At 36.5% G+C, this 11096-nt stretch overlaps 1 protein-coding gene across 15 annotated transcripts; it reads right to left on the reverse strand.

The window, feature by feature from the left end:
- Window positions 1–370: 370 nt before the first annotated feature.
- Window positions 371–5546, reverse strand: LOC140885167 (BRCA1-associated RING domain protein 1-like). Of its 15 annotated transcripts, none has more exons than XM_073292105.1 (12): window positions 5402–5546; window positions 5107–5236; window positions 4041–5028; window positions 3683–3929; window positions 3453–3581; window positions 2546–2634; window positions 2246–2467; window positions 2011–2165; window positions 1599–1758; window positions 1141–1270; window positions 690–752; window positions 371–608 (listed from the first exon to the last, which is right to left on the reverse strand). In XM_073292105.1, exons 8-12 carry the CDS (start codon window positions 2096–2098, stop codon window positions 546–548), a joined length of 504 nt encoding a protein of 167 aa, XP_073148206.1. In that variant the 5' UTR covers window positions 2099–2165; window positions 2246–2467; window positions 2546–2634; window positions 3453–3581; window positions 3683–3929; window positions 4041–5028; window positions 5107–5236; window positions 5402–5546; the 3' UTR covers window positions 371–545. The 15 variants fall into 15 exon arrangements, with proteins under 15 accessions (XP_073148206.1, XP_073148210.1, XP_073148205.1 ...); XM_073292109.1 differs by having other exon boundaries at window positions 4041–4119; window positions 4969–5028; window positions 5107–5546; XM_073292104.1 differs by having other exon boundaries at window positions 4041–4746; window positions 4969–5028; window positions 5107–5546.
- Between the last annotated feature and the right edge of the window lie 5550 nt (window positions 5547–11096).

Genomic DNA, 11096 nt, shown 5'->3' on the forward strand with positions numbered 1-11096 from the left:
AATAGGCGCGCTAGGGCGCACCGAGTTCATGCGCTCGAGCGCGCAGCTTTTTTCCCAGCGAGCAGCGATTTTGAAAAATTCATAACCGGAGATCTAGCTGTAGGATTGAGCTGAAATTTGGACAGCTGATTCAAAACATCTTGAACTTTATTCGGGACGGTAGAGATTGGATTTGGTCTTATATAAAATTAAATATGATTTTCTGATCATTACTGCTCTGTAATTCATTTTTTCGCAATAGCTTTTCCATATTTTCCTTGAAAAAACGCTACGTCCTATACAATAAACATGGGAGCGTGTAATGTAGAAACGATGTATGAAATACCAACAAAAACTTAATTAAAACAAATGAATGCACTCACAAATGACAATAAAATGATAATAAAATATGCAACACAAACATGCCCATCAATAAACAATCAAGAACATATATCTATGGACTTGAAAATAAATCAATTCCAACAAGGAACAAATAAGTATGTGGTTTAGGGAAAAACTCAAGTCCAATCTAACTCGAGTTGTGTATCCCGTGGTTCGATGTTGGTTTATACTTTTCTCGTCTTGGTTTCAAGCTCTTCAAGGCTATCAAAATCTGCTCGCTCCCAAATCTGGTCAAGCCATACAACATAACCTTGTGTCAAAAATCTGCTCAAGCTTCAACCCAACTTCAAGGCAAAAATGCTACAAACTTTGTTCTTTCTTCTACCGGTTTCGAAGTCGGGATTCTCGATTTGACGTCTATTGATTGTAAACTGAAATCACAGCATATTTATCAAGGAAACATCAGATTTACTCATGTCAATGGAAGCTCAAGTATACGAGATCAAAACAGTTTCAAATCCGAAACCGACGGAGTAACGGTACAAAATCGGTAACCGAAACTAACTTCTATCAAATCTAATATTCATATCAACTTCATCACCATACCATATCCGCAATATATCATCAATACAAGCATAAACATAAGGTAGGAATTTCGAAATACTTTCTGGAAATTCATAAGAATTGATACGACGTTCAATCTTCAATCCGGTTTCGATATAACGATACGTATAAACTCAAGAACACATAACCATTCTCAAATATGATTTCTGCCCCATCACAAAATTTTGAAACACAATAAATCTCATCAATACTTACATCAAATGATAGCCCTTCTCGCAAGGAGTCCGGAACTCTTTTCGGAATTGAATTCGGACAACCGGAGCAAAAGTTATTGAATTTAGAAGATGAAATCTCCAAAGAAAATCTGAACCCACGTATCTTGCTGCTGAATTTTGGTAAAGATGACTATGAAAATGCTTGGTACACGTTCAATCATCTAAATACAGCAAGTGTCTAAGTAATTTATCATATTTGCATTTTGGCCCTTCAAATCTTGTTTATTTGTAATTCAGTCCTCGACAAATCTTTTTAATTCAATTTCAATCCTAGATAATTTAAGAATATTAGAATTTAAATAAAAACTCTAAATATTCTCAAATTAAATATACTCGGATTAAAATTAAATAATTTTCGAATTAGATCAACTAATCCCGGGCCTTACAAAATCACTTACCCAATCATAATTTTTAGCAAGAAATTCAACAACTATTTACTTGTGCTTAGACAATAGTTCCTTCAAAGGAAAGCCATGCGCCATGTTCAGAAGTCTCAATCTTCCAATTTTGGGGCCTTCCCTGATACCATGAATGTCACATGTAATCTCGTAATGCTGCTCCTCAACAAATTCTTTGGCGTTCAAGCAAGCTTTGATCCCTGGTTGATAAAAAAAATCATGGCATTGAGAAAACAAAAGTGATAGATGACCCAAACTATTGAAGAGACGAGTGCACCAAAATGGTTGTTGATTTGTCAGTGATCTCTACAAAGACCAATTAAATACTCGAGCTAAAATAGAACATTATTAACATTCAGGGATCAGCACAATGATTAAGATGTTGATAGAGTTGCAGCTTAGTTTCTGAATAACCTTAAACAATTGGGATATGAATGGTAATTCATACTTACACTCTATGCTTAATATCCATTTTCCTTCCAGAACGCCCTTTGAGGGTTCTTCTGCACACCCCATTCTCATCTGTAGATGCAATGACATGGGTGACACTTAGGTCCCAGTTCTTTAGGACAGTCACTCCCAACAACTTCAATTCAGAAACTATTCCCTGGATTCACAATGTAATGGATGCATCAAATGAATAAGGATATTTGGAGTTAATGCATAATAAGCTACAAGTTTCTTTACCTTCTATACATTGGTTATTGCTGAACAGCAGAGAACCAGATTTTTTAGCCTTTTCTCAAACTTCCATGATATAATTGTGCTAATTTCACATTTCGAAGTGATGTTTGGTGGATGGACATTGGTTATATATGATTTTATTCTCTGCTGTGCTTAGTTTGAGATCCAGGTTCCTTATTTGGTAGTTGATGGGACACATGAAGAGGACATAACATGACAAAATTCCTAAGATAAGTACAAAACAATAGAAGCTTGTAAATGTTTTGCATTGTTTTGAGACTGAGTTTTAACTAAAAAACTCACATAATCCCATCTACACTTTGGAGTCAATCTCAAACAAGGAACACTCTTCCGGCAAGTCTTCTCATAGCATCCAACATCAAGACCTTCCACTAATAAATCCATTTCACATGTGAAAGAAAAGAGCCAAAACAAAAGAAAATCAGACATGTGGTATGCTTACCAAAAAAATTATTTCAAAATAAAGCTAAACAACACTTTAAAATGAACCTACAAGCATTCATACAAAAATAAAAAATCACCATCACTGTAATCCAAGTCAGCAAAGATATGCTTACCATCAACAAATAAGTGTTTTTACCCTGGACCAACAAGGCCAATAGCAAAACAATAGGAACAGAACCAGATATATAAACATGTCAATTTGTTTCGCCAACAAAATTATGACTCACTGCACCAAATTTTTGAAATTTGTTAATCCAATTGGTTAGAAGCCTAAAATTATTACAGTTACCTACATATTGATAATCATATCCAACAACTACCCAACCAGATGGTTTGCTAGTTGAAATACACCCAGGACTGTATTCAGAGAGAAGAATAATATTTCTTGCTAATTTACTATTTTTTTATAGTCCATGCAGATCATAAAATAAGCAAAAAAAATCTCTATCGTCAAATAATCACTCTGACCCTGTAAATGTACAATCTCAATGAGGGTTAACAAGGAAAGACTATTTGTGTATTTAAGATTCTCAAGGAAAATATATATAAAGCCATTAGAAAATTTCCTAAAAAAACAAACTTGACAAGATTGCGTGGTTCTCTCTTTTCCGAATCTTACTTCAACTGGTTGTCTTTGAATAAATTCATATAAGAAGAAACAAATGTTGGATATACTGTTACAACACACACATGCACGCGCAAACAAAAAAGAAATAAAATAATCGAAACTGAAACCAAAACGCACCTTCTTCCCATCGGTCCATTGAATCTCAGCTTCCTGGCCATTCATTTTGGTTGCTTGCCCACCTATCCAAGCTACAACCAGGTCTTCAACCCAGACATGATACCCAATGACTATGTTCACAGGAGTGCTCTGTAAAAATTCAATGAGAAACAAATATGAGTATTCTATTAAAATGGTCATATATATTGTAAGCACAACTTGCAGGGCACGGGCAGTCGGGCACCTTCTACCTTGAATCAAATACGCGAAAGCTTTTTGCAGCAAGAGTGACCATTGCGAAGATTAGACAACTTAAATCCAACAAATTTCATAGCCAATGCATTGCTTACTCATAGCATTGAGCTGCCTTGTCAGGCGTAGCCTCGTTGAGATCTAGAAAAAGAAATGCGTTAGTCGTATATCAATCACCAAAGGCCCATAGAGTGTCATGCTTTCTTGGTTCAACCTCCACTGCCTCCTCTTACTTGGATATAACATCTACAAAAGCATTAAATAAATAAAGTTTGATTACATAACTAAGTTCGCTTCTAACATAAAAACACAGGTTTAAAATAAAAAATCAAAAGTGCGATAGAAAAATATTTGAACCTAGAACCATCTTCTTGGACTCCGGATCTCCGTGAAACTGTGCTAACTCCAATAATACCTATCTCCATCTAATCAAAATCTGAACCCATCAAGCAAAAATAATTCACCCTAGACCGAAAAGTTAAAATACATATTTAGAACAACATATATCGTCCTCACATCAGCATTGAGGTGAAATTTTGAGTAAGTAGATTCCGTGGTTCTGCAAGTGTGCTCGAGATGATTGAAATCGTTAGACATATCATCCACGATGCAAATTCTATGATAATCTTTGAGTTCCATCAAACCTTGTTCTTCAGTAAAACAAGAAGATTCTTTAAATTCCAAATTTAATTAAACATAATTTTATGTGGTTATATTATACTTCAAATTCAATAAATCTTATTTCTATAAAGGATAAAATAATCCAAAGTAATTTAGATTTTCTTCTTATATTATTTTAAATATATATAATCTTAGTTAAAACTCTTTCGGCTCCACACTCTCCTGTTTCCATCCAAAGGAACTTTCACCAAAGTTCATTTCACACTAAAGAAAGTTGCAACTTACCACATAATAGATGCTGCCCACTCATGAAAGCACCCGCGAGTTCTTGATGAGCTTACAATTACTAGCAACAATTTCCAATTCTAGGGACTAACATATTCGGAATGATATGGAGCTATGGACCGAGTAAAGTTACATACTTTCACAGAAATCAAATTCACTGAAAGAGAACATAGTTTCTAGTTTAGGTAAAAAAAAAAAAAAAAGCAGAATAAATGGCAGTCAATAAAAAAACCATAGGTATTCATCTTCTTTCTCCTCAAAAAATACAATACGAGAAATAGAAATAAAGTTGCAAACTCAAACTAAAGTATGTCATTTGTTCCAAAATTATTTTAAATCGACAGCATTTGAAACTATTCCAACACTGAAAATTCATTACCAATTCCTCCCATCGGGCAGGCTTAATTTTGCATTAAGTTACAAATCCAGATTCATCAACCTAAATAATCACCAACAATTTTAAGATTATAATAATAATAATAAAATACAAACAAGAAAGTGGGGATTGAGATCATACACTTGCGTAGATGCAAGGAGTTCGAGATTCGAGCGAGGGCTTTCGGGAGTGTCCATGAATTTGCAGTGAGTCAGAATATCTCGTCCAAGCCGATCCAAAGCAAGATATTCGAAATACAGCACCAAGATTGCTGGTAGAGCAAATAGTACCATGATTCTTGACTCAAAATGTAAATGCTGATTTAAGGAAGAAAACCCCTCAAACCGTTTGAAATTTCGTTGTCGGATGAAGGATATACAAGGAGAATACCATGGCTGCTCGGGCGCCCAGCTAGAAAGAAAGATGGGAAAGAAACCTGTTGGGAAGCCCTGGACCAGGTGATCGATTTGGAGAGAATCAATCGCTAATTGATTTGCTCTTGGAGAGAATGAAGAACCAGATCCAGATTTCTTGTTGGAGAGAATGAAGACGACGAAACAATTGTGTTGAGAATGGTGAGAGTTGATAAAATTTCAAGAGAAGATGTATTTTTATTGGTTTAAGCTATTACTTCTCCACTTATAAATTAAAATTATAATTTTCAAATATATTACTTCATCAAAATTCATATGCCGAAGTAAAACATCACTTAAAATTATAAGCGAAGCCCATTTTTTTTAACTAGTGAAGTATAAAAAATAGCGAAGTAAAATGCAGATTTTCTACTAGTGATACAAACACACGCTTGATCGAGATCATCGTCCCAAGGGAAATCTTAGACTGACGAAAACCAAGTCATAACCTGACTAGCTTATGACATTCGTCGAATCACTAATCGAATTTAACCATCTAATGGTTCTAAAAGTTCTCTGTGCTTAACACCTCTAGTCAGGAAACACCATTCCCACATTGTGCTGACACAACAATTTCTGAATTTCTCCTCGAGATAATTCAGACGACACAAGGTCATACTTCAACATAACTGCTTAACATGATTTCCAGACTGATCATCTTTCACATGCTACTCTGAAGCAAAACAAGCTTCCTAAGCAATACTGGGAATTCAGCCCCACCATGTCCGGTGCGAATCACGGTTCACGTTTCTCAGTATAACTCAGCACTGTGCCCTGATGAAAACTATCACCGCTTGCCAATAATGACGCTAAGTCATATCCTAGCCACTGGCCTGCGAAGCCACACATTCACAGAAATGGAAGTTATCATGCCTCTGATGATCTACATCATCTCGACCATAGGTTATTCACCCATGAATCCCTATCGATGGACATCCTCCTGATAGTTATACACACTTGCAATCACTGTGCACACATGAAGACTAAGGCAAGCTCCCACAAATATGCTCGACTGGGACATTCCACAGTGAACAGACATATGGAAACGCTTCCGTCTCGAAAATTGACAGTTACATGCTCCTGGTATAACTCACCTCGGAGTCTCTGATGACACCATCATCACTAGCTACCTATCACACATCCGACCATTGTCCATTGCTAAAACGCAATATCCTGGACACAGTCTGCACGGATGTGACTCACTGACTGGGAAGAACAAATTCGATCCATCACGATCTTTTGAAATCTTTGATTCCAAAGGCAAACCTCATTGACTACTAAGTCGATCATTGACTATCTCAGTCATTTCAATGACATCACGCACCACATGCTGGAAAATTAGTGACACCCCCCGCTAAATCCTGAGAACTAGATCCTACCTAATGTCACATCTCAGGATCAGACAACTGATGTTCCCTTGATAATGTCCATTAGCATTTCTAACTACTTGTCGGATCCAAACACAACCAAACGAAAAAATTTCCTTTGATTATCTGATTTTGATAATCCCAAATTTTTAAAGACATGCATCTTATCCTTAGCTTTATTGATTCTTATGAATGTCATATCATGTTATTGATATGCTAATTGATATTGCATGTCATGTTGCTTTTACTGAGATTTATTCTCACCGAAGTTATCCGGTTGTTGCTTTGTTTTGTATGTGTACTTGGCGACATGTGGGGCAGGATCGAATCAGAGATGACAGAGATAGATCGAGATTGAGGAATAAAAGTGGGACTTCGGTTTAGAAGTCGAATCGCATGCCAATATAGTTTATGTTTTGGTGTGTGTTTAGAACTTGAACTTTGTTTGTATCATGTTGTATCGAATAATTGAATATTGAGGTTTGTATGATGTTGATTGCATGAATTTATACCCTGTTATGTATTGAATGGATTTGCAGTTGGATTTTTTTTTTGAGTTAAGAGCAACTTCTCGTTTTCTGCAGATTTGGGTTCGCTCGATCGGTTGAATTTTACCTATCAAGCGGGCAGTCTTGGCCTTGCGAGCCATAGCTTTTCTCGCTCAATCGGTAACTTCTTACTGATCGAACGAGAAGCCCTGGGAAAGTTGGACAGGGTTTTGCTCGCTCGATCGGTAAGAAGTTACCGATCGAGTGGGGCACTGTTCACCTTCAAAATTAAAATTTTTTATTGTTTTTCTTGGCTCTTGATTGATTATCGATAGGATTAATTCTTTATTAGATGATTAGAATCGAGGTCTCACATTAAGTGATATCAAAGAGATAAGTTTCTTGGACTGAATTTGAGTGAGCGGGGTAGATTGAGTCCGCTTGAACTGTTTTTCTCACATGTGTTTGAGTTATTTAATTGATTTATTAAATACCATGCAAGCATGCTTTATTAATTGAGAATTGTTTGAATTACATGATTATGTGCTTTAAAATTATAAAGCATGATTTACTTGAGATATCAATTTCTTGGATTCCTGGAATGAATTCGAATCTTCTCGAAATGGCGGAATTATTTGAGAGTTTTGAGCACCAAATGAAATTGATGGAATTGGATTATCTGTGTGATGCCTAGAATTTTCATAATTTGATTTTTGTGCCTAAACCTGTTTTAATATTTATAATTTATAATTTTTGGTGTTTAATTGCTTAAATCAGTTTTAAATTTTATATTATTTAATTATTTTAAATTTTCGGTGACAATCGCTTTTAAATTTAATTTTCCCGCGCTCTTGAGCTATTTCTTTTAAATCTTTACGAGGATTAGTATTTTAATTTCCGGGCTATCGAATTTGATTTTTTATTTTGATTTGGGAAATCCTAGTGTGTATTTTGGTGCGAACTAATTTAGGGATGGAAAGTTATCACCTTAGTTTAGCACTTTAAATTTTAATTGACATTTTTCACCTAGGTTTGGATTTAACCCTAGCTTTTAAAACACAAACACACACTAACACCTAAACACACGCACACCTTCTCGCACAACATACACACACGCCGAGAGAGAAGAGTGATTCCCTTGTTCTTCATTCCTCTCCTTTGGATCTTCATCCAAGCACCCCTAGCTTCGAATTTTCTTCAGAATCGCTCCATGGACAGCTAAAAGGGAAGCTCGTGGTTTTTGTTTCTCGGCTTTTCTCCAGATTTTATTTTTCTTAGCCTTGCTCTCGGCCGCGGCTTCCTCCTTATTTTTTTGGGTTCAACGATTTCTTGCTTGTTCTAGCTAGGCAAGATTATGGCTCCATTTGTGTACCTTATAGATTATATATGTTGTGCAGTTTGGCATTTTAGTGTTGTATCTCAAGAAATTTTTTTTTAATCGAGTGTGCCTTGTTTTCTCTTTTTCTCACGGTTGGAATGTTTTCCCTTGGGATTTTGAATGCAGTTGATTGAATGATGCTCATATGTGAAGAATGATTGAGTTTAAAGCTTTGGAATGCTATTGTTAACATGTTTGTACATTTTTGAAAATTCCAGAATTTATGGCTAACATGTTCGAATTTTTGTGTGTTTGTGGATGATGTTGAATGGTTTAGTGATTTAGGAGCTACTACGGGTGATTTGTAGTTCACGTGGTAGCATTAGAATGACGGAAATTTTAATGTGGTCTTGGGTGGGGAAATTCAAAAACTGACAGCTTTCTTGGGTATTGGTTTTGGGTGCTTGTGAAATGGCACATGGGGTTGGTTGTGATGAATGTTAAGGGACTTTAGGCGAGCTTCAATGTTGGTCTTTGACGCTAGGATAATGGCTTGAGGATCGGAGGACAATTTGGTAGGTTTTGGATTGTATTGAGGAAGTGTTGTTGAGCAGAATATTTGTAGACCTTGTTGCTGTCCAGTTTTGCGAGTTCACAGCAATGTTAAGGGGCTGGATTCGGTGAAGGGCTCGGGGCTGGTAGATACCTTATAGCGCTAGGGAGTTGACGTTTTGAACGGAATTCAATTTGGTTGAGTTTTCCCTAAGCTTTAAGCCTTGAGTCTTTAGAGGGGCAGAATTTTAGGCAAACAGATTTCTGTTTGGGTGTGAGCTTTAAGTCAAGTATAGAAACAGACTCGGGTTAAGGGTACGGGACTGGAATTAACTTAAGAGATTAGGGAATTGTTGTTTCAAGAAAAATCTCTTTTGAGCAAGTATCGAGTGAGTTATAAGATTGTAAGGTGTACCGCTCCTTTCACCTAAGTGCTTTAACCATGGTTTAGACTCCCGCCCTTGGTACTTCCCTAAATCACCACTTCCAGTAATTCACCATCGAGTCCTTTGCATGTTCATTGAGTCAATATTTTCGTAAACTTTACATCAACATGTGCATGCTAATTCTCAAATTCAATAAAGGAAAGAAATATTTTTGAACGAAGTGAGATGGTTGTGACTACATATTCATGTGTTCATGTGGGGCTGAAAGACGTTTTGGCCTCCCTTACCAAATCATTATGGGTTTTCTTATCTTAGCATATGTTTGTGAGGGGCCGGAGCTATTCTGGTCTCCCTTACCAATATAGGGCAAGATCGGTTTTTGGGAACTCGATGAATTAGGATGAACCTAAGTAATGAAAGAGTGGGTGCCCGGTTAGCCAACTTGTGGCTAAGGGCTTTTATGACTCTATGTAAAACAATCTTTTGTTTAATATAATTTACACTTTTATAATGGTATTGACTTTATCTTTCTTCATATTGTTATATTATGATATAATATTGTTGTTTTGATAAAGACCTTGAATATACTATAGTGTATGTACGATGTGGTAGCACATGGGGATGGCTATCATGAAACACATCTTATAGTCACTGTATATTCTAAACTGTTCCTAGTCAATTGAGCCGTCCGCAAAAAAGGGATAAGGATCGCTCGAGATTGAGACTAGCATTTGCGATGCCGAGTACCACGTTTCATTGGTATGGAACATAGAGATGTTCAAAGCATGCAAATGGATATTCATATGATGAATGATCGAACTACCCTATTCGGACTTTCCAAGTGGTTATCACTTATCGAGTGGATAAAGTCTGCGGTTTTGGTTGTACACCATTAGTCCTTATTACTTGAAACATCATTGAGACTCTATATGCTAGTACTGTACTTTTACTCGTTTACCGACTCTATTGGGGTCATCAGGTGTCGGGATTGGGTACAGTTACGACACATATAGGAGTCGATGCTTTGTTGTCAAGGATTCACCACATACTTGCGAGTGTGGATATCCTATGCGATCTGAGGAGATATTAGTGTGACGAATCTCTGGCCAGAGTACATGATGTGTTTTAGGTTAATTGGTTATCCTAGTAACACATGCGATGTCACTATTTGATCTCCAAGATGTAATGCATAGTTATCGAATCTCGAACGAATCTCGATATACCAATGGTTTTTGATTCGATCGGGATATATGGATGAAGGGACCGTACTGTACGCTAACCAAAATCTACTAGTTCTTGCAGGCACTATCAGTAATACCTAGGGAATCATGGGGCGATGTTGCTAGGCGCTCTTACCATGATTCGATGGGTAAGTCGGAAATTGTTGTTCCGGGTCACAAGGAGTTGTGAGACCACGACTAGCTGTATTCCTGAACCATTGAGGGTTACACAAGTAATGGATTACTAAAACCCCGTAGAGATAGTTAAATTTAAAGAGTTAAATTTAATGAAAGAGAAGTTGGACTTCTTAACTAAAGGGAGTGAGATTTCCTAAAATGACATAGGGATGGGCATTTTTGGAAATCACTGAATTCGAATTCAGAAAA

The sequence above is a fragment of the Henckelia pumila genome, chromosome 2 (assembly GCF_033568475.1).
Source record: "Henckelia pumila isolate YLH828 chromosome 2, ASM3356847v2, whole genome shotgun sequence".
Classification (NCBI taxonomy): domain Eukaryota; kingdom Viridiplantae; phylum Streptophyta; class Magnoliopsida; order Lamiales; family Gesneriaceae; genus Henckelia; species Henckelia pumila.

Coding starts and splice junctions, on each gene's coding strand:
- LOC140885167 (XM_073292105.1), bottom strand. CDS start 2,098: ATGTCATTGCATCTACAGATGAGAATGGGGTGTGCAGAAGAACCCTCA. Junction 1,759..2,010: donor ATGGATATTAAGCATAGAGT/GTAAGTATGAAT, acceptor TTTATCAACCAG/GGATCAAAGCTTGCTTGAAC. Junction 1,271..1,598: donor GAACTATTGTCTAAGCACAA/GTAAATAGTTGT, acceptor ACCAAAATTCAG/CAGCAAGATACGTGGGTTCA.